General features: G+C 38.9%; 1 protein-coding gene across 5 annotated transcripts in view; it reads right to left on the bottom strand.

Annotated features, from left to right (window-relative positions):
* Nucleotides 1-22,609, bottom strand: part of LOC117405082 (anion exchange protein 3-like) — a 78,975-nt gene that overhangs the window by 37,967 nt on the left and 18,399 nt on the right. For all 5 annotated transcript variants that reach the window (XM_034007862.3, XM_034007829.3, XM_034007851.3 and 2 more), the window contains exons 3-6: nt 18,089-18,245; nt 10,761-11,011; nt 9,045-9,181; nt 4,557-4,780 (exon numbers count right to left, since the gene is read on the bottom strand). In XM_034007862.3, coding sequence (XP_033863753.2) covers nt 4,557-4,780; nt 9,045-9,181; nt 10,761-11,011; nt 18,089-18,245 — 769 coding nt within the window. The remainder of the gene's footprint in view (nt 1-4,556; nt 4,781-9,044; nt 9,182-10,760; nt 11,012-18,088; nt 18,246-22,609) is intronic.

A 22,609-nucleotide genomic window follows, 5' to 3' on the forward strand; every position in this document is an offset into this window, starting at 1 on the left:
CAAAGCAACTTGGGCAAACCTTTGCATTAGGTCTTGCATCTAACAGAATACATCATCTCAAATATTATTGCATTTTTTAAAACAAATTGGTACTAAGTTAAAGTTATCTGTTTGCAAGTCATGCTTAGTGTTGCACTTCACTGAGAGGGTGAAATTGTCCCCATCCCTTAAAAGGCTTATTTGGTGTGATTAACCAACCATCTGCTTCCCCTATTCACTGACATGCTTTCAGACAGTAACATGCTTTGAACCAGAAGACAACTGCTGAGTGGCCTAGGAATTGCAAACAGTAAATGTCTAGAATAAACATGGAAATGCATAGGAAACTGCTAATCACTGTGCAAACTGACCATGCCAAGTTTTATAAGGCCTGTTACATAAGTTAACTCTTGTTGCTTTGACTCAGTAACAATCACACATGTTTCGAAACAAGAACATTATGCAGATCAAAAATCCAGGGGTGAAAATAATGCATTGTATTGCATTGCAGTTTCACCCATTCCAGGTTTTACTATGAGCTTGATTAGCCCCAGTGTAAAGGTAACAAGCTCTGCTGTGTCTTATTAAACTCATAGCAAAACCAGAAACTGACCAAACTGCTACAGTATGCAGTGAGAGGCATATGTCCATGCCTGGAATTAATAACAATCTTGCGAATTATGTTTGCCTTGGTTTTAGAAAATGATGATATCATACAAAGCGGGATGCGAACAACAGACCAATTAAAAGGTTAAACATTAATTTGCTGAACTACAATCTACCTGCCCCAATCTTTTCTGTGAACATAAAGATCAATTACGTTCTTATACAATATCTTGCTCTCTCAAAGGTAAGTGGTGCAACACACTGAGTGAAAAAAGCCTTCCAAAACTAAGGATACCAGTACAGAATTAGAAAGCTCAATCAGCAACAAAAATCCAATTCCCAGTTCCAGCAAAAGTTTCTAATTCAGCTCAGTGGGGACTCGATGCTTACAACGCGATAAAAGCAGAAAAAGCTGCAGGCTGGGATTGTGGTAAAGAAGATCAATCAGTGCGCAGTTGTTAATTACATCTGGGTACACTGCTATTGGGTTTCAATCACCTCAGTTAAACCAGAGCCCGTCAGGATCAGTTGGTCAATGGATTGTTAGATTTTCGTTAAAGTAAGTGCTCCTTGAATCGGGGTGATGCATGATGACCCACGTCGAATATGAATCTGGTTTCTGAATTAAATCACCTGATTGTCTTTGTGAGCTCTTTTCATGTAGTTCTCATTCTGATTAAACCTCAGAAACACTAATTTTTACCAAATCAAAGCACACCTTCACAGACTTCATTTAAATTACTGAACAGCTTAGATTACTTCAAACCACAAAAAGGCTGGCTTCATTAAGAAACTGCCACATATAATTATAACGCCTCTATTAAAAAATACATAAGAAACTAGAATCTTTTTAGTGTAATTTGTAAGGGTGAACACAAAATCTACAATGCTAGGAATTAACACTTTGTACCCATAAGTCTGCACTGTGTGTATAGGCCATAGGCACACATACAAAGAGGGGCAGCAGTGTGGAGTAGTGGTTAGGGCTCTGGACTCCTGACCGGAGGGTTGTGGGTTCAATCCCCAGTGGGGGACACTGCTGTTGTACCCTTGAGCAAGGTACTTTACCTAGATTGCTCCAGTAAAAACCCAACTGTATAAATGGGTAATTGTATGTAAAAATAATGTGATATCTGTATAATGTGAAATAATGTGATATGTTGTAACAATTGTAAGTCGCCCTGGATAAGGGCGTCTGCTAAGAAATAAATAATAATAACATAAGTCAAGTTCATGGCCATAACTTGTCAGATTCAAGTGTTATGCAATATTATTAATATTGATTTCTAAGATGCAATATATGGACAGTAACATACAGTACACCCCTGCCAAAATTTTACATTTAAAATTTTTAAAAATGACAGCAAGTATGACGAAAAAGTTGATGACCATGAAAATTAGATAAGTGGTCTTTAAGTCAGAGTAATATGCAAGCAAATGAGGCATTAGTATTGTGGTAAAGCACATTCAAATGACCGATTTACAGTAAGTGGTCTTCTGTTCTTAAGATGCATGTAAAAATGTATGACATAGAAACACCTCACTGTATTCCCACACTGATATTCCTACTAACTTGATAGAGTATTTCATACAAAGTACAGTATAGCATGTTGTTCTTCTTTCTATCATCCTGTCAAGGGATGAAATCACTATATCACAAAGTCAAGTGTAAAAAAACAGCAAATAATCTAAGCCAATGGATTTGAAATGAAATTAAATGAAATGCAAAGAAACACATTTTTTTCTGATAAAGTGAAGTGCCAATAGCCTAATACGTAGTAACCCGGCACAACAGAATGCTATATTAGTGCATCATCAATGGTAGAATGCTGTAATACTAAAAGAAACTTAGTAAACATCAAATATTATTGTAAGAATAGCAGAATGTTTATTTCTGTTGAATTTGCACTTTAATATACTGGGAATGTTTCTAACCAATCAGAAAAGCCATCATAACTTAAAAAGACCTCCATCACTAAAAATGACATGCATCTATGTATAAGAACTGAATGTGAACAGCATTTAACTGTATATGGAAGAGGCTGTGAAGAAATGTTGAAATCAAATTGCACTTTTCACTTAATAAAGTGTACACTTACCACTATAAACAAAAATGGCTGGTTTCACGGACCCCAATTATCACCAATCGTGGACTAACTAATGTTATTTTAGTTGAAGCAGTCCAAGACTAGTGCTAATCGGGGTCCTATATTTAGCCCACATATTTCTGACAGCAGTTAAACATTTAGGTAACATTGGCTAAGTCTGAACTCTAAACTGCTAACATCCTTAACAGACAGTGATGCAGTACAGCTTTAAGAATTCATATTTGCAGTACAGTGTCACAGCTAGTGGCTTAGTTCTGCAAGAGATCCTTGAACTGTCCTGCTTGGATTGTGTTAAAAAGACTGCCAAATCAAATTCGCCATGTTTGTGTATAGAGAGGAAGTAATGAATAGAGACATGTATTTTCCTCTTGATTGATATTGATTGGCAGGCCACAACGTCAGAACTTTTTAAGGATATTTTCCGTAAATCTAAATGCTAGTTTTTCATTTTGAATATCTGTGTTGCAAGTGCTGGACAGAGCACATTTTCAGATGAAGTTGTTTCTGTGTCATTCTGCCACAGTTTCAAATATTAAAAGCTCAACTGCACAACGATGAAAGTGTCAGGGAATGGATTTTACTACCAGTAACTAAGTAGAAGCTGTATGGTAATACTATGAAAAGGGCATTTTAAAGCTGTTCCTAATGCAAATGCTGGTACTACACTGGTCAATTCCAAGTGTTTGTTTTGTGTTGAATACCCAGTGTCACTATATCCTTATGTAGCTTCAATTATGTTAAACCACAGCTGCAGTACAGTATATAGTATTATGTCATGCTGAGTACATCTAAAACAATTATGTTGCTGCATTTTTGTGCTTTGTCAGAACAGCATCCAAAACCACACAGGCATTATTTGACAAGTGAAATATCTCTGCCATTCACATTAATTGGGATTCCAAATCTTGTGATAAAACAGCATGGTACAGTTTGGAGAAACAAATGTCCTATAGAGTCCATTGATGGGATAACAAAGAGCACTTAACTGACTTTTTTATTTACAAAAGGACTTAAAAAGAAAAAAGACCAAAAAACTTGACAACAGTCTCCCTTGCTAGTATAACATCTTCATCTTGGAAGACAGTTGTTTCCTCATACACTTGTTGGCCCTGTAGTAATTGTTTAAGTAAAAGCCCTCCTGAATTCCCTTAAAAAAGAATATTCAAAGCTGAGCGACAACAAATACAGCACTTTCGAGAACAGATACAAAAACAAAATGGCAACATTAAAAGGTACAAACAGGCCCAAACTAAGAACTATATGAACTATAGGAACTATCACCTCATAAAATGCATCTACAGTGTCAGATACTGTGCTGTTGAATCTCACAGGGCACACAAGGTTAAACTAATATAGAAAATGGCAATCTACCATGGGTAGATTGAAGGAATTATTTCCTCAGCTTGAGCCACTTTAAACACATAGGTTCTGAGTAGAACTAAATTAACATCCTAGTCTAGTAGACATCAGATTTGACAAAACTGCAGTTTAAATTATAAAGGAATTTTATAAAACATAGCATAAAGGATGTCTCTTGTTATAAGAAATGTCACTTATTGCAATCTGGGAGAGAGGATCACAAAGCGAAGCTCGCTTCTTAAGCTGTGTATTAATCACAAAAAACAAAGATTGTACTCGAACTACTATTAAACCATAATTATGTTTATAACTTTAGAATTGCATCACATGTTATATGCACAGGATGACATCTGTGCCCACGATTTTGACAGAACGGTGACACTGGGAAGACATCTGTACTTGACAAAACAATGATTGCTGCTTGATTTTCACAAGTGATGTACTATTTTGTTCAGCTTCAGAACCGGCAGCACAGATATAAGCACATTCTCACGTCAACCTTACTTTTCATGCCATCCAGATCTGCACTGGCCAGCATCTGTGCTTCGGCCTCGTCTGTGGGCACTTTCTGATAAACAGCCGTCTCCACGGCGGTCATGCTTCCAATGCAGATCCTCTCACGCAGGTCATAGCTGGCTCTCTGGCCCCCGGCCAGTCTGTGAAGGGGTTTCCTCTTAAACCACCCCCTCGAGGGCAAGTCCAGAGTGTCCTGAGGAAGCTGTGAGAACCTTAATGGGAGAGGAGGGGAGAAGATGGGGGAAGGGGCGACAAGGCAGTCAGTCAAAAGAAACTATGGTATATCAAAACGAGTGTTTTACCCCTCAGAAGAAAATTGTACTTTTTGTAACTACTGTATCAAGTAGTCGACTCAAAGATCATTACTGGGTGAAAATGGACCTGAATTTATGTTTTTGTTTTTTTTTTTAAACTTAGTATTTATTCATGAGCAACACAATACATCAGTATAGAAGTTTTGACATTAATTATTTAACATGAGTACATTTCTGAAGTTATGACCAGTATAGGTATCCAGTATAAATTATATCTTGGGTCAAACAAAACAATTCAGAGTGTATGTTCTCAATTCTAAAACATATCCCAGCAGGTAGTATGCAACAAGGTAATTGCTTCACCGAATCCCATCATATCAGCCCTGAGGTTGTTTCACCAATTCAGTGCAATAGTGTGAAAATTGTGACACAGAGACAGATTTGTCTTGTCGATTTTGTAGTATGTTTGTCATTTTTTCCATATCAGCTAATTCCCCACAAAGTCCCAGCCACATGGCTGTTGAGGGCACCTGGTCAGATTTCCAGCATTTTGTTGATATTGGTTTCTGCAGATCAGTCATCCAGTCTATACTGAGGTTATCTGTATTTACAGGTTGCATTTTAAGAAAGGTGTAATACAGTTTAGAAGTGATACGTCTGTCTTTTTTTGTTCGATAAAGTGATTCAATTATCTCATCAATAGGAGTCATAGGCTCTTGCATTTTCTGTATCAACCAGTTAGTTATAAAATGTCTGATCTGCAAATATCCAAAAGAGTTAACTTTAACAATGTTAAATTCTGCTCGTAGTTCCTCAATTGATTTTATGTTTGGGCCCCTAAATAACTGAGAAATTCTGCAGATTCCTCTATCTTCCCATTCCTTAAATCCCTGAGACATTGAGGCTGGGAGAAAGCTTGGATTGTGAAATACAGGTGAATGTCTAGAGAAATTTCCACAAAATTTATACTGACACTCCACTCCTTGTCAGGATCCAAGCTTCTGTCACAAGCTATTATGAGGTTTAGAGTAAAACAAAAGTCTTTAGTAGTGGGGTGTAAATATCTCCAGATATCAGATGTTCTTTACTATGAATATTAATGGCTTTGGACATTTTAGATAGCGGGGCATTTGTCTTTGAGGATTTGTCTAAGTGTGGGGACAGAGTACAATTAAAGTCCCCAGCAATTATTGTACATGGGCTTGTCTGTCCTGCAACTTCGAGAAAATTGTTTCCAATGAATTGTGGGGAGTCCTTATTTGGGGGGTATAAATTAACCGAAGTGAGGTCTGTACCGAGTAAAGAACCACGTATTAATAGGAACCTGCTTTCTGAATCAGTAGTTTTATCTCTAAATGAAAAATAGTCTTTTATGAATAAGTATACACACTCCATTTCGTTTGGTGATACGCCTGGCCCACCCAGTCACGTCTAAGTTTTATATGCTCCCCATCTGTGAGGTGAGTCTCCTGGAGTAGGGCTATATGGCAAGTCATCTGTTTAAGCTGTGTTAGGATCTTTTTGTGCTTGATGGGGTGATTAACCCCTTTTACATTGTATGTCATTATTTTGATTGATGTCATGTTATTGTTACAAGACAAAATAACTGAGTAAAAAGTGTACCTAGCTTGACCACACACTTGCTATCTTTATACTGAACTATCATTTGAACCCACATATAAGACAGTAGTATTGGTTGCTCCTTTTTCAGAAAATCGAACTTGCAAACAAACAAAAAAAAACAATACAGTAAACAACAACACTAAAGTAACAGTGAAAATCTCCACTTTTGGTGTGAGAGATCCATCTAACATAGAAAATAAAGGAAGGACACTTGCGAGTGACAATCCCTGGGAATTATCCAAGGGGGATGACACAGCTTGATGGAAATGTGTCCATTTTGGGCAATTGTGAGTATTCAAAAAGGTTCCTGTTTGTGACAACAATAACCCTGTAGCCAATTCCTGTTAGTGGTGTTTAATTTGTATTATTATATTATCATTATCTTATTATTACTGTTATTATTATTACCACTATTATCACTATTATCAATCATTATCACTTTTGAGTAAAAGGTGGTCTCTGCTTTACAATACAGATAAGGATTACTCCAGGAACAGTATTAATTATTAGTTGAGGAAAAAGGAGGCTGTATGCTTCCATATATCCTTAGCGATAAAGTAATAATAATAATAATAATAATAATAATAATAATAATAATAATAACAAAAACTTAAAGCTATGTTAACTCAGGAGAGCATTCCAAATGCAAGCACACACAACTGAATATTAGCAATATACTGTCAGATAAGCGATATACAGCTAAGTCCCCATGTAAAAATCACTTGGAAAAAACAAAACAGAATGAAAATAATAATACTGTAATTGCAGCCAGTTATAATATTTACACTGAAAAGAAATGCCTGAAATGTAGTTGGCGTTATCTCTGTTTCAAGCATTCATTCAGACAGGGTGTATAATTATTGTAGCATTACTACCAAAATTAAAGGGGATAAGATCCGTACTTCTCTGGGAATGTTCTCATCAGTCAACTGTGCCAATAAGCCCTGTTGCAGCACAGTGTATGAAGGTATATTCTTAATTATTTTTCTTGTTTATAATAATAATAATAATAATAATAATTTAAAAAATGTAGTAATGTAGTTAGTTTTTTCTTACAGTAGACTTTTCTCTGTGTCTCTCACTTCTCAGCATTGCAGTTCCTATATTGTCGCCATGTCTCTCTCGCTCAGTCTGCCATCAGATCTGTCCGGTGGCATGATTCTGAGGGGTTCCAAGGAATGTGTCGGCCTCTTCTGGAGTGTTGAAGCATTTTGTCTGCCCTTCGTGTGAAGATGAGACTACCGTATCTCTTTAGCTTTCTTAATACCATTATATTCTTTTCTTTCTCGCAGTAGTTCAGCTGAAATATCTGGGTAAATTGAGATACGTTTATCCATGAATTTCAGTTCTCCTCTTTTACGAGCCCGGTGAAAAATGTTTTGCTTGGTTTGAAAGTTCAGTAGGTGCAAAACGAAAGCACGAGGATGTGCATTGGGGCCCGTTGGCTTGGGTGCTAGAGTTCTATGTGCTATTTCGATTTCAATCTGAGTTGCTTTGTCTATGTCCATGAGCTCTCTCAGCATTTTCTCAATAAACAATATAGTCTCTTTCCCATCTTCATCTTCCAGCACCTCAAATATACAGTACGTATGTTATTTCTATGGCCCTGGTTATCAAGATCCTTAATTCTATCATGCATAGCCCTGTTCTGTTTCATTAAGTAACTCTCAGCATTGTCGTGCAGGATAGATTTCTCGTTGTGTTCTTCAAGTCTGTGTTCCATCTTGCCCATCCTTTTTTCATTCTTTGCCAGTGTGCTTTTAATCTTATTTATTGAGCTTTCCATTTTATAAAATGAGGCAGACATTTCTCGCTCTGTGAGAACCAAAGCTGTGTCCTCTAGTGATTGTGATGAGCTGCTATGGCAGCGGCCTTCTGGCCAGGGCAAATGGCTCCTGTTTATACTTTCAGACCCGGAAGCCAAACTATGTATTGAATTGCTTTTCTCTTTCGTGGGTTTGGTCTTACCCATTTTTTATATATATTTAGTTGAATTGTGAGAGTTTAAATGCAAAAAAGTACCACATAAAAGATGGCTGAATCTTAGCGGCAGCACACTTAGTTTGCTTCCATCTCCTAGACCCGCCCCCGGAAAATCCCCGAAATGATGTTGTTTTTAAGTGCACTTGACTTGTGAACTACACAATCCATAATTCCGTGTTCTGTTTAGAATTAACGTCAACTTCAGTCACCTTCAAAATTATTTATTTTGGCTTGGGCTATAACTATAATTTTGGTACTGTCAAAGAATATGATGATGCAATCAAAACAATGACTATTTTTGAGCTTAGATGAAGCGTGTTGCTTAAATAACAAAAACAATAACCGTAACAACAGTGACTTCCATGTAATTTCTATATTAAAAGTCAAGCAGCACACAGTAGAGTTATAAGACAGTGAGTGTCTGTGTAGGGGTTAAATTAACAATTGCAGTGCGTAAACAAGCCTCAGCTGTGCTGATGGGCTTTGCTAGGCCCAAAGTACATAGAGTGCAGACAATTACTAGTGTATCATTCATTCACTGCTGTACTGTCACGCCTTGCCTAAAGACTGGAGAAATTAGAAACACTGCCCGAGGAGGGATGAATTTTAAACTCACCGCCCCGAGGGGTCCTGCTTCATGAGAGGGGCGCTGGTGGAGGGGGGAGACTCGGGGGTGGGGGTGCACTCATTCTCCACATGGAAGTTCTGGAAGGGCAAAGGCTGGTTGAGGTCTTCTTCCCCCCCAATGCTGAACTGTGGGCCACAAAATAAACATTCAGTAACAAGCTAGTATTGGGGACTCTCTTTTTCTTGTAACTGTTATATTGTCCATGTCATAAGTCCACCAGCTAGACCTTTATAAATGTTTACCATAGTAAAAACCTGGCAAAGTGTAACAAAACACAGTGAAATCATGGTAAAGCATAGGTGAGCATTGAAAAGCGCAGAGTTGTCTGATAAAGCATATTAAAAAACATGGCAAACCAGGGTAAACTGTGTTAAATGCAGAGGAAAAGCATGGTAAAAACTGCACAATTACTGTGGTAAACTTTTAAAGGGGACCATTAACAAATTACACCTTAATTCCAAATTAGTCCCACCTACATCTGTGCTTATTATTAGTACCCTACCAAATTCACGGTACATTATCATAAATTTCACGGTCATAACATTTTAAAAATCTTAAATTTCACAGTTTCAGCTGTTTAAATCTTAAATTTTATGGTGGTATAACAAAGTATGAACATTGTAGTTAAAAACGGCAAAATATAAACATTTAACACACTGAAGTTAACAAAAGCATGTGACTAACAAAGTAGAAATGCTAAAAGAAAAGAAAACTGAAATCCAGAAGATTGCTCTATGACTGTTGCGTTTCTGTTATTGTTATTATTAAAAAAAAAAAAAAAAAAAATGTTCTGGTTTGAAACGTCATTGTATGCAACAGTAACTCAAAAAATATTCTGAAATGCTGTTTTTCTTCATTCCCTGTCTTTGCGGTGTCCATATTTAGGCACAGCTTTCTCTGCATCCACGGAGTTTGTTGGAATTGACAGACTGCGCCAAGCTAGGGACGGGTCTCTAGCTGAACAATATATCCAGAGACTGAAAAATATAAACGTGAAGTCTCTGAAATTAGTGACATATTTATTTTATTTATTTTTTTGTCTTGCTGTGTTTTTTTTCTGTTTTTTTCTGCTCATACTACTACTTGACATATATTTGGCTTCCAAAATATTTTACATGATCCGCTGCAGTAATGATTGTAGCACTTTTTGATTTATTTTGTACACTTATTTTAAAATGTAGGTCTAATTTGACTCGCCTGACTGTACTACCAGTTGAGATCCGTAGTTCATAGTAAACCCACCCCGGATGCCTGTGTCTACCAATCAGTGGGTAGAGCCCAGTTATTGGCTGTTGTCAAGTGTCAATCAATAAATCCTGTCCTGTTCATAATGAGCTTTCTTTTTTAAATTGAAACACGCTAACAACCATATCAGGAACCTGTAACGGTACATATAACTGCATTAGATTTTACTACAGGGTAAAAGTACACAAAAGACCAGATTTCACAGGGGAGACCAGATTTCATGGTCCATGAACTTGGTAGGGCCCTACTTATTATATTGCAGCATGCTTAATTCCAGGAAGGATCGTTTACACCACAGCCCCTTTATTGACACTCCTGAATCATGTTACCTTAAATTGAAATTGAAATGCAACTACATTAGAAGTTAATAGTTTGACCACCAGATTATTGTTATTTAAATTACAGCATATATTTTTATATATAGATCCCCATTACTTTAATGATTGTACAGTTATCTACCTTCGGTTTGTTGTCTAGGGGTGGAGTTGGCATGGCACCTTGGCTCCGCCCCTCTGCATCAGACTCCTCCTCTTCCTCGTTTACTTCCTGGATGGTTGGCGTGATGTTGGAGGGCGGGATGGATGTCTTCTTTTTCTTGCGTTTCTTCTTCTTGCGGCGGTCGACGTGAAACACCTTCTTACGGAACCTCGTAGTGGGGGGGAGGTGGGTGGAGAGAGGGTGGTGAGTGTGATGGGAGGTGTGCCGGTGATCTGTGAAGCAGGACACATACAAAAACAACACACATACTTACACTGTTTACCCTCATTTCAGGTTTTTAAAAAAATGTTGTCAAATTATTTTACTCCCCATTTTCTTTGGCTCAGGAGACATGGAGGTCAGTGTGACTCTCTTACATAGTTTGGCCTTGACTTTTCTTAATCAGAAACTAGACCTTCTTTACAGCCCAGTTTATTTACTTTCCCTGCAGGTGCTGTAGGAACACAAGCCTCTTCCCCACTTACAGAACTAAAAAGGGAGTTAATCATCTAAAACATCAACATTTAGATATTAGTTCTGGGCTAGTTGCTTTCTGAATATGTATGTGATAGCATGACCATATATATATATATATATATATATATATATATATATATATATATATATATATATATATATATTGTAATGAAGTCAGGGGGTGCAGTACCGGGTCTTCTCTTCAAATCACCAACCAGGAAACCAGGGTGTAATGAAAACGCCGTAGCGTGCGTTTATTAAACAAAGCAACCAAACAAACTCAAAACACAAAACACAAACCCACTCTGGCATGTGCTCTCTTATCTCTCTCTCTTAACAGGTTCTCCCTGTCCCTTTTAAAGGGGCTCTAATTAACCCAATTAGCCCAACTGAAAAACACTTAAACAATAAACAATCAATAAAACAATTACCAAAACAATCAAGCACTTAAGAGTCCTTCACCAAGATGGACTCCTTAGAGACAGGAACATTTACCAAGATGGAGTATATGTTCCTAACCCCAGGGTCCTAATGCCTCCAAATTATGATCCGGGACATACACGTCATCACATATCCTCCCCCTCTGCACAAACCTGTGGGGTTGGGCATACCAATTATTTACCGATTGGGGAAACCTTGACAAAAAATCAGCATTTGTGTGTTCCTTCCCTTTTCTGTGTTTCACATCAAAAGAGTATGGTTGTAGGGCCAAGAACCATCTGGTAAACCTAGCATTTTTATCCTTATTTCTATGCATCCACTGTAATGGAGCGTGGTCTGTAACCAAGGTAAATTTACGCCCCCATAAGTAATATCTTAGGGCTTCTACAGCCCATTTCACGGACAAACACTCCTTCTCTACAGTCGCATAGTTCCGTTCTCGAGGCAGAAGCTTCCTGCTCAAGAACAGTACTGGGTGTTCCTCCCCTTTTATCACCTGAGAAAGGACCGCCCCTAAGCCCACCTCAGATGCATCTGTCTGTAATATAAATGGCTTTTCGAAATCTGGGCTTACCAACACTGGTTCAGAACACACTGCTGACTTTAAATCATTGAATGCTGTTTCAGCCTCAGCTGACCATTTTACTGTGACTGGAGCTGAAGCTCGTGTTAACTCAGTCAAGGGAGCTGCTCTTGAGGCAAAGTTTTCAATAAACCTTCTATAGTACCCGATTAACCCCAGAAAGGCTCTTACCTGCTTCTTATTCACTGGGGCCTTACAAGCCAGAATAGCTTCTATTTTATTTAGCTGGGGCTTTATCAGACCTCGTCCCAGTGAGAACCCCAGGTACTTAGTTTCTTGTAAAGCGAATGCACATTTCTTTGCATTCGCCTTTAAACCGGCCTCCCTTAACGAGCCTAACACAGCTTCCACTCTTTTTACATGGGATTCCCAATCCACACTAAAAATGACGACATCATCCAAATAAGCGGCAGCATATTGCTGATGAGGCCTAAGCAGTTTTTTCATTAACCTTTGAAAGGTAGCAGGAGCCCCATGTAAACCAAATGGCAAGACAGTGAACTGGTACAACCCCTCTGGCGTTACAAATGCAGTTTTTTCCTTTGACGCTGGCGCCAAAGGAACCTGCCAATACCCCTTGGTTAAGTCAAGCGTTGTAATGTAATTAGCTTTACCCAATTTTTCCAATAATTCATCGACCCTGGGCATCGGGTAAGCGTCAAACTTGGACACCTCGTTGACCCTCCTAAAGTCTATACAGAACCTAACTGTACCATCAGGTTTCGGGACCATAACAATAGGGCTAGACCAATCGCTGCTAGATTCTTCAACAACTCCGAGTTCTAACATGATTTTGACTTCCTTTGCAATCTCTTTACGTTTTGACTCTGGAATTCTATAGGGTTTCTGTTGTACTCTCACCCCCGGGGAAGTAATTATGTGATGTTCGATTAAGTCTGTCCTGCCTGGTAAATCCGAAAAGACATCGTCATATCTTTTAAGCAAGTTATGCATTACCTGTTTCTGAACGGCAGACAGATGTTCTCCAACTTTGGTATTATCTGGGCCACCATCGTCTAAGGGCTCAGGTGTGAGTCTCTGATCTCCCTCCAGTACAGAAGCTACCAAGACCTCCCTATCCCGCCATGGCTTCAACAAATTGATATGATAAATCTGGTATGGCTTCCTCCTTCCTGGATGAAACACTTTATAATTTACATTGGACACTTTCTCCACTATCTGGTAGGGACCTTGCCACTTAGCTAGGAACTTATGCACGTGCGAGGGAAGTAAAACCACCACTTTATCCCCTGGTGCAAACTCCCTCAATCTGGCCCCCCTATTGTAACTTTGGGCCTGTTTTTCCTGGGCTTTAATTAGATTTTCCGTTACCAACAAGCTGACCTTCTCCATTCTATCTCTCATTTTTGTCACATACTCAACCATGTTCTCTCCCGAACTCGATCTTTCTTCCCATGTTTCCTTTACCACATCGAGGATTCCCCTTGGCTGCCTCCCATAGAGCAACTCAAAGGGAGAGAAGCCTGTGGATGCCTGGGGAACCTCCCTAATAGCAAACATCAGGTAGGGGAGAAAAGTATCCCAGTCCTTTCCATCTACCTGAATGACCTTCTTAAGCATCTGCTTTAACGTTTTGTTGAACCTCTCAACAAGGCCATCTGTCTGCGGGTGATAAACTGAAGTTTTCAACTTTTTTATTTTACACAATTGACAAAGTTTCTTTAGAATCATAGAAACAAATGGGGTTCCCTGGTCTGTGATAATTTCCTTTGGAAATCCTACCCTAGAAAACACCTGCATGAGGGCTTTGGCAATATTTTTAGTACTGGTATTCCGTAGAGGAATGGCCTCTGGATATCGTGTAGCATAATCAAGAATTACTAATATATGCTGAAATCCCGATTGGGACTTGTCTAGGGGCCCAACTAAGTCCATACCAACTCTTTCAAAAGGAACTTCTATTACAGGTAGGGGAATCAAAGGGGCTTGCTTAGGCTTCCGCCCCGAAACCAACTGGCATTCTGGACAATCCAAACAGTACTTTTCCACCTCCTTGTAAATCCCTGGCCAGTAAAACCGTGTCATTATTCTATCTCTTGTTTTTTGTACCCCCAGATGTCCCCCTAACAGATGAGAGTGTGCAAGCTGTAAAACCACTTCTTTAAATTTAGCAGGGACCAAAAGCTGTTCGAGCCATTCTCCCATTTCATTTCTAATCACTCTATACACCAAGTCATCCTTTCCAATGAAGTGTGGTGTTGGCATGGTATCTCTATGGTCCCAGTAACCTTCATCCGTTTGAACAACCTGTCCTAGTGCATACTGCAAATTACTGTCTTCAACCTGCTCCTTCTTAAAATCTATATGAGCTACCGTTAACTTATTCCATACTTCTTGTGGTTCTTCAGGGACCCCTGGGCCAGTATCTACTGGTTCACTGCACTCTGAAAGACTATCTTGTGGTACCTTACTCTTTCCAGACCATTTCCCACTGGGAAGCCTTTGGGGTTTAGCCTGGGACCTCTTTTTCTGACTACGGGTGCGTCTAGTTTTCCCAGGCTCTCCCAACAGGTCTTCCCCAAAAGGAAAGAGATCAAACAGTTCTACTGTTTGGTCCGTAGAGGGCCCTGGTTGCTCCTCAGTTAGAATAAGAACCTCCTGGGTTTGCAGCAACTGATTAAAATCCTTACAATCCCGCCCCATAATGACCGGAAATGGCAACCTAGGAAGCACGCCCATTTTTATTTTAACTAGCTGAGAACCAATTTCCACCTCTACCAAAGTGGCGGGGTAAGTTTTTACATCCCCATGGATACAACAAATGCGTACCTCCAACCCTTGTATTGGCTCATAAGCCCCCAACAAGTCAGCTGAAATCAAACTTTGCCCACACCCAGAATCTAAAAAGGCTACCGACTTTTTCCCCGCTACCTGTATAGGAATTACATATTCAGCCCCTTGTGATTTAGACGTGAACAGGTTATTGACAGTGGTTACTAAGTTACAATCCATTGTTTCTGGCTCTTTCCCTTGTCTACAGAATCTAGCAATATGTCCCCAACCTTTACAATCAAAGCATTGTACTTTTCTGAGGCTATGCCCTCTCGCAGTTTGGTTCTCAAAGAACCGTTTATCCCCATCCCAAGGTCCCTTCACGGTGTCATACCGCTCTTCAGCAACCCCCTCCCCAGACAGAGTCTTACCGGTTTCACTCCGATGTTTGGGGCTTGGGGGTCTCCAGGTACTCCTTGATGACGTATGGTAAGCCGGACGGGCGATTTCCATGGCGGTCAGGTGTCTCTCGACTAAAGCTATAAGTTCATCAGCCGATTTAGGATCGCCCTGAGCCACCCACTTTCTTAAGCCTGATGGCAGTCCTCTTAAAAAATGATCCAGGACTAACAGCTCCACCAGCCGGGCGGCAGTGTTTACGTCAGGCTGAAGCCACCTTCGGGCCAGATGTATCAGATCAAACAATTGTGAACGGGCAGCTTTCCCTTCCTCATACCTCCACTCATGAAATCGTTGGGCCCGAACAGCCGTAGTGACCCCAGCTCTAGCCAAAATCTCTGCTTTCAGAAGTGAATAGTTAGCGGCTTCTCCTGGTTCCAAATCAAAGTAAGCCTTTTGAGCTTCTCCGCTCAAAAATGGTGCAACAATACCGGCCCATTGCTCCTTTGTCCAAGCCTCTCGTTCCGCTGTCCTCTCGAATGCCAAGAGATAGGCTTCTGGGTCGTCACCTGGCGTCATTTTCTGTAAGAAGTAACTTGCTCTAACTGGGCGTGTCGCCTCTGGTGTTGGATCTTTAGTTGGTATTTTTGTCAACAACTGGCCAAACATAGTCCTCCACTCTTGACGGTCCTGGTCTGCTTGCTGCTGATGCGCTGCAGTAGCTTGCTGTATCATGGTAGCAGTAGCTTGACGATCCTGGGCAGCTTGCTGTAACAAGGCTGCTGTAGTTTGCTGCTGCTGCACTGTGTGCTGCACCATTGCCTTCAAAACGTCTTCCATTTTCAGTGTTTAGTTTATTTATTTTATTTTACTTAAAGCCCCACTTCTGGTACCATATGTAATGAAGTCAGGGGGTGCAGTACCGGGTCTTCTCTTCAAATCACCAACCAGGAAACCAGGGTGTAATGAAAACGCCGTAGCGTGCGTTTATTAAACAAAGCAACCAAACAAACTCAAAACACAAAACACAAACCCACTCTGGCATGTGCTCTCTTATCTCTCTCTCTTAACAGGTTCTCCCTGTCCCTTTTAAAGGGGCTCTAATTACCCCAATTAGCCCAACTGAAAAACACTTAAACAATAAACAATCAATAAAACAATTACCAAAACAATCAAGCACTTAAGAGTCCTTCACCAAGATGGACTCCTTAGAGACAGGAACATTTACCAAGATGGAGTATATGTTCCTAACCCCAGGGTCCTAATGCCTCCAAATTATGATCCGGGACATACACGTCATCACAATATATACAGTATATATATATATATATATATATATATATATATATATATATATATATATATATATATATATAGATATATATATATATCTTTGTTAACGCAGGCAGGCATATCACAAAAAGCGAGGCATTCCACATGCAGGCGGAGGGCGGACACGAACCCGGGACCTCTCGCACTAAAGCATAGCGCCGAGTCGGCTCTTTTGTACAGCGGTATCGGCGCTATATTTTAGTGCGAAAGGTCCCGGGTTCGGCCAGTGGTGCTTATGCAGCATGCAAAGAACAGAGCTACCTCTGTGACTATGAAGGGGAGTTATTACATTTAAATCGATGTATTTATTTTAATTGTACCTATCTTTTTAAAAATGTGTAATTAGTTTCAGCATGGCGCTATTAAACTGTTTCAGTTTGCATATACTGTTCGTGTGTCATTATAATTACATTAGCGCATTGTCAGTTTATAAAAGTACTCGCCAAACTAATCCAATTATTTTTTTCTGCTATGTGTTTGTAGTGTCAAATAAAGACATGGCGACAGCAGAGATCAGCATAAGGGCCGCTGTTTTAGATCCTTGAAGAAGAATGAGAAGCTGCAGAGTTTAAGAGTTGAGTGTAAAGTTCAGAGTTCCAGTTCTGTTTTTGTTATTGTTCGTTGCATTACCAGAAGTATTATGTCTAACACTTCTACTAATACATCTAATACACAATAATAAACTATTTTGTTTTACTTATCACAAAACCGTTTAAGCACTAATGTATCATATGCAATTGAATTATTTATGTTTGACGATTGCTTCATAATAAATAATGGTCATAATTGTCTGAAATTGTTTGTGTGTGTGTGTATATATACTTTTGTGTGTTTCATTACTGTGAATTTATCTCTTGGAATATTTTTCAGCCAAATTTTTCTCGTCTCTTCATGCACGGGAAAGGAATGAAAACATAATTTTGAATTGTACCGTGCTGAACTGAGCATAACGCCAGGACACAGCAGCGATCACTGCACTTTCCTTCTCGTCATTGATATTTAAATGCTTTTGTAGTTGTGCCTGAACTACAACTCATCATTTTTCAGAAATTAACCAAACAAGTATAAAAAAAAAAAACTATTTTAAAACCGTTCAATACAGCAAAGGAACATATGTAAACAACAGGATTTCAAATAAACTGCTCATTCGCTGTAAATTGAGATACCGGTATCCTAAAATGTGATGTCATTTGGTGCAGGTAGCATATAAAATGGTTTAATAATACGATTGGTATGTATAAGGTTTATTACATATTAATATAAAATAAACATGCTTATACTGCGTTTGTTGCGTTTATGTGAGGGAAGAGACCTGCTGTAGGGGTTTGGTGACAGAGGTACCTACACTCAAAGTCCCTCTCGTTGTAACTGCGGCCCGTTTTCTCAGCATTCCGTGAAGAGGTTTCAGAAATGAGATCCCCAAATCTCTCCACTGAAAGGGCTTTCTCCCAGTCTTCTTCCTCTTGTCCCTTCGGGGAGCGTTTCTCAATGTCAGCGAGAACCTGGAGAACACAATCAAACACACTGAATGCCATCACCAACAGGTTAGGTTGACATGTATTTAAAATGTGCTTCAAGGGATATCTATATTTTCAAAATATTTAAAGAGTGAGGGCCAACATTTCAAAGTGTTTCTGCCATTAATTAACTCTTATTGTTTGAAAGTAGAAGAAAATAATTGTGTTTAATATTTAAAACTGAACATATATAACTGTTTCATTCTAGTTTTGTAAAGTGAATTGGGTGTTTTCCCTCTTTCAAAAAATAGGAGTTAATGTCCTGGCCTGGGCTTTTCTGGAGAATTGTAAGTGCCTGGACAGAATTGTGACAATGTGACCTCAACTCTTAATTTCAAACTGTTTAAATTATATTTGAAGCTACTTTCTTTTTAAAGAGGTTGTAATTAACAAAACAATTCCCTAAATATCACCAACCGTGAACTTCCATTAGCTATATAGGTCAGCAAAGTATTTAAAGGGAAGGAGCTTGTTGGTTTCTGACAGGAATGAAGCCGTTGAAGGGCTGAGGACAATTTCTCTCTCCAGGTGAATGGGTCAAGGAAGTACAAGACTACCTGAAAGCAAGGCTTGCAAACAGATTTCTTTATTTAACCTAGTGTTGTACCATATTGGATGTCTTAAAATTAAAATACTTGTTGCTATATTTCTTTCAATACTGCACATTTTGAGGAGCAGCATTATGAGTGAAAGTGAACAACAGGTATAATTTATTTTTAAACAAATTAGCAGCAACCACTTTCATTTCTTATGTTTAATTTCCTATTCTGTATCTTCGAAAAAGACCCCTTAAAGTTAATTTCTGACGTCAGTTTTAGAATGACCACTAGGGGCATCCAACTGTAATGGATACAATTGTGAGTTAGCAAATGAAAAATCTCTATACAGAGAGGACAAAAAGCACAGCACTTGTCATCCCAGCTGAATGTTCTGCAGACATTCTGCCTGATCAACTATGTAGGAGAATGTCAGCCCTGATAACCCTGAGGTGTGCTGGTTGTTTAGTGATACTGTGTCTTTCATGTGTGCTTTGAAGTGAATGGTGTTTGTGACAGGCCTGGTGCCAGTGTGAGAGTGACAGCTCTATGACGGCAGAGAAGCTGGGGGGACACAGGGGATGAGAAAGTGAAAATGTCAGCCTCACAGTTGGAAAGCAAGCCGGGAGCTTACTGCAGTATACCAGAGAAATACAGAGGTTTTACATTAAAGTATTGAAAACACTCAACAGTGCACGCTATGTATTAACCACTAAGGGGCACTGTTGTATACCTACTCAGGTTTAGACAGACATATTGACAAATCCATATTGTGATGAAGGCATACATTAAGTTAAAGTGAAATTCCCTTAACATTGATGCAACAAAAAAATTTAAATAAATGAGAGGTCAAACAGTCATGTTACTACAGCGGTTGGATGAGAAACACTTGAAATATGTAGCACACTCTTATTTGTAAATGACAAAATAATTTGCTTTATAAATGTCTATTTTGTAATCTATCAAAGTTGCATCTCCCTGTCCCAAGTCTGTTTCAGTCATGATTGACAAGACTGTAGACCTGACATACTGATAGGGTTTATAGATTCTTGCTTGGCACTTGCTTCTGTATTATAAACTGGCAGTTTCTCATAAGGGGTGACCGTAGGTTATTCTAGAGAGCAGACTTTTCAGTAGATTTCAATCCCCCGGAATCAGAAGGAAACATTTAGAATTTTTTTTTTTTTAATTTAAAGTTGCAGAATCATGTTCAATTTTACACTACAATATGATTCCTGAGTGAATTAATGCTTACTGCATTCTTCCACAGTCTGTGCACACATTACCTAAGGTAGTTTTAGCTGCAGACAAAAGTCATCTCCATCATTGAAGATGTGAACTAAACAGCCTTCCTCCTGCCACTTCCTGTGAAAGCAATGGGTATGAATACCATTTGTAGGCTCTGTTTGAACAACTTTTTTCCTCAATAAATATTTTAAAATGGGCTTACAAGTTATCAAGCTCATTGCATAGGCTAAACATATTTTTAAACATGCGTGAGGCACTGTACCTGTAAGAAACCAGTTTATCTCCAAGTACCATGTTAGATTGCAGTCTGTAGGCCCCTAAATAACTGTCCTATAATAATGTGCTACCTTTTTACTGTTATGTATTGAACACAGTGCAGTACAGTTAAGCAAGACATATTTATGGGTTACCCAGTACAAAGAACCAACACCTTTTGTTCTGAAAATAAAAGGTACAAGGAAAATAGGGTAATTAATTTATTTTTATTTTTTTTCTCTGAGTTTCACTGATAGTATATAAGCAGGGCTTCTGATTTTCGGTTTTAAAACAAAACACCCCTGATACAAAAAAAAATTAAATCGGTGTATATCCACTAAACAACGGAAAACACTGGAAATGGTTACTCAATTCACGTTGACATGTCAAAAAACAAAAAAACAAATAACCTGAAAAAAAAAACAGTGCAGTTGGGCAATGTCCCTCCTTCCTGACTTGTATCTCGCATTGATTCATTCTGAATACTTAAACCCACCCCAACTACTGAGTGGCAGCAAACTGGAGGATTGTAACACACTTGCGAGACTTAAAACAAGATTACAAGGAACAGAGGATTGTTCTTGCTCACACAATATTTAAAGCTATATTCCAGTTCGATAGGGAGTATTTAAACACTGATAAAGAGAGAAGACATGTATGAGTTGTATAGAGGTCACTGGGAGCTTTAAACTTCAGCGTTTTAAAAAGTCACCAGCATGTGAAGACTGCAACATAAAATGACATGCAAGTGAGTCTTTACAAGGAGATGGACAGAAAAGTTAAGATAACTGTGATAAAACAAAGAAAGTTTGGTATGATAGAACATTTACAATAGTAAACATTAATATGAGCCTAACTGGATAGAAGCTGCTTGCACCTCCACCAACTAGTACTGAAGATGATAAAGGGTTTAAACAAAATGTAAAACCGGATCAACTACAGTTAACAAATGAAACCAATGCTGTTATAAAGGTAGGGTCTACAAATCATGATAATGAAAGCTGTAAATGTTCTTTTTGTTTTTTAATGTTGAGAGTATTTGTTCTATGAATGTTGACCTGTCACACCACAAAGACAGCCTTTACAATACCCAACACTAAGACTGCCAGTAAAATGTGATATTTGTTTTACCTCCTGAACAATGTAAAATCAATACTAATTCCTAAGTTATTTAAAGCCAAGGCTTCCAAACTGATATTAAATCAATATGTTTTCAGTTTCTTCTTGGCTGCAAGGAAATAAAAGCACTTCTCACAAAAGCACTTTTCACAAAAGCACTACCTCACACACACCAGTCAATCCAGTCTCAAAATACATTAGAAGCTTTGGATTGCCAGTTCTTAGACTTTCAGTATCGAAGTGCAAACAACTATATTGTGACATTTTATTTTCCACATGGACTCTCACCTCGAGTTTCTCAAGCAACCTGTCACACCACAAAAAAAGAAAGAACTGTCAAGGCTACCGTGGGCTGCTCATCTGCTGGAAAACCCAGTTTGTTTACATTCCCCAAGGGTGGTTTTGGTTTTGGCCCAAGCATTGGCATCACCTGCAGCACCGAAAAGAAGAACTTGCTGCACCTAAAGTAATTGTTTCAGTGTATCTTATATTTGACCACTAGAGACGATAACCATTATCATGGGAAGGCCTGAGTGTCGTTTTCTCTACTCAAGGTGACAGTATTTGGGGTGCTGATTCATTTTATTGAGGTCTGCAGGTAAATCTTAAGAAACACCACATGTGGTATTAAATAAAATCCTCCTACTGTAAATTACAACCGGGAGAATATCACTGAGTCCAGACAGAGTCAAAGTGGATTGAGATCAGGCTGTTTACTCTCCTTAACTGTCCTCGACCGAACATTAACCTAGGCCAGAATCTGTTATCAATATTTTTTGCTAAATAATTTTAATACCAAGTTTCATGACAATTAGGTAAATGGTTTTCCACGTATATGGATAAATCTGTGTGACAAACCTACGTTTGACTGCCTCCACTATAACCTCTTCACAGGGGATTTAATCCGATAACATAAGAACATAAGAACATAAGACAGTTTACAAACGAGAGGAGGCCATTCAGCCCATCTTGCTTGTTTGGTTGTTAGTAGCTTATTGATCCCAGAATCTCATCAAGCAGCTTCTTGAAGGATCCCAGGGTGTCAGCTTCAACAACATTACTGGGGAGTTGGTTCCAGACCCTCACAATTCTCTGTAAAAAAGTGCCTCCTATTTTCTGTTCTGATGTTAGATGGGACAAATACAACTCAATGATGTCCCTTAAGTTCCTTCTTGTCTTTGATTTAATCGG

This window comes from Acipenser ruthenus, chromosome 10, assembly GCF_902713425.1.
Source record: "Acipenser ruthenus chromosome 10, fAciRut3.2 maternal haplotype, whole genome shotgun sequence".
NCBI lineage: Eukaryota > Metazoa > Chordata > Actinopteri > Acipenseriformes > Acipenseridae > Acipenser > Acipenser ruthenus.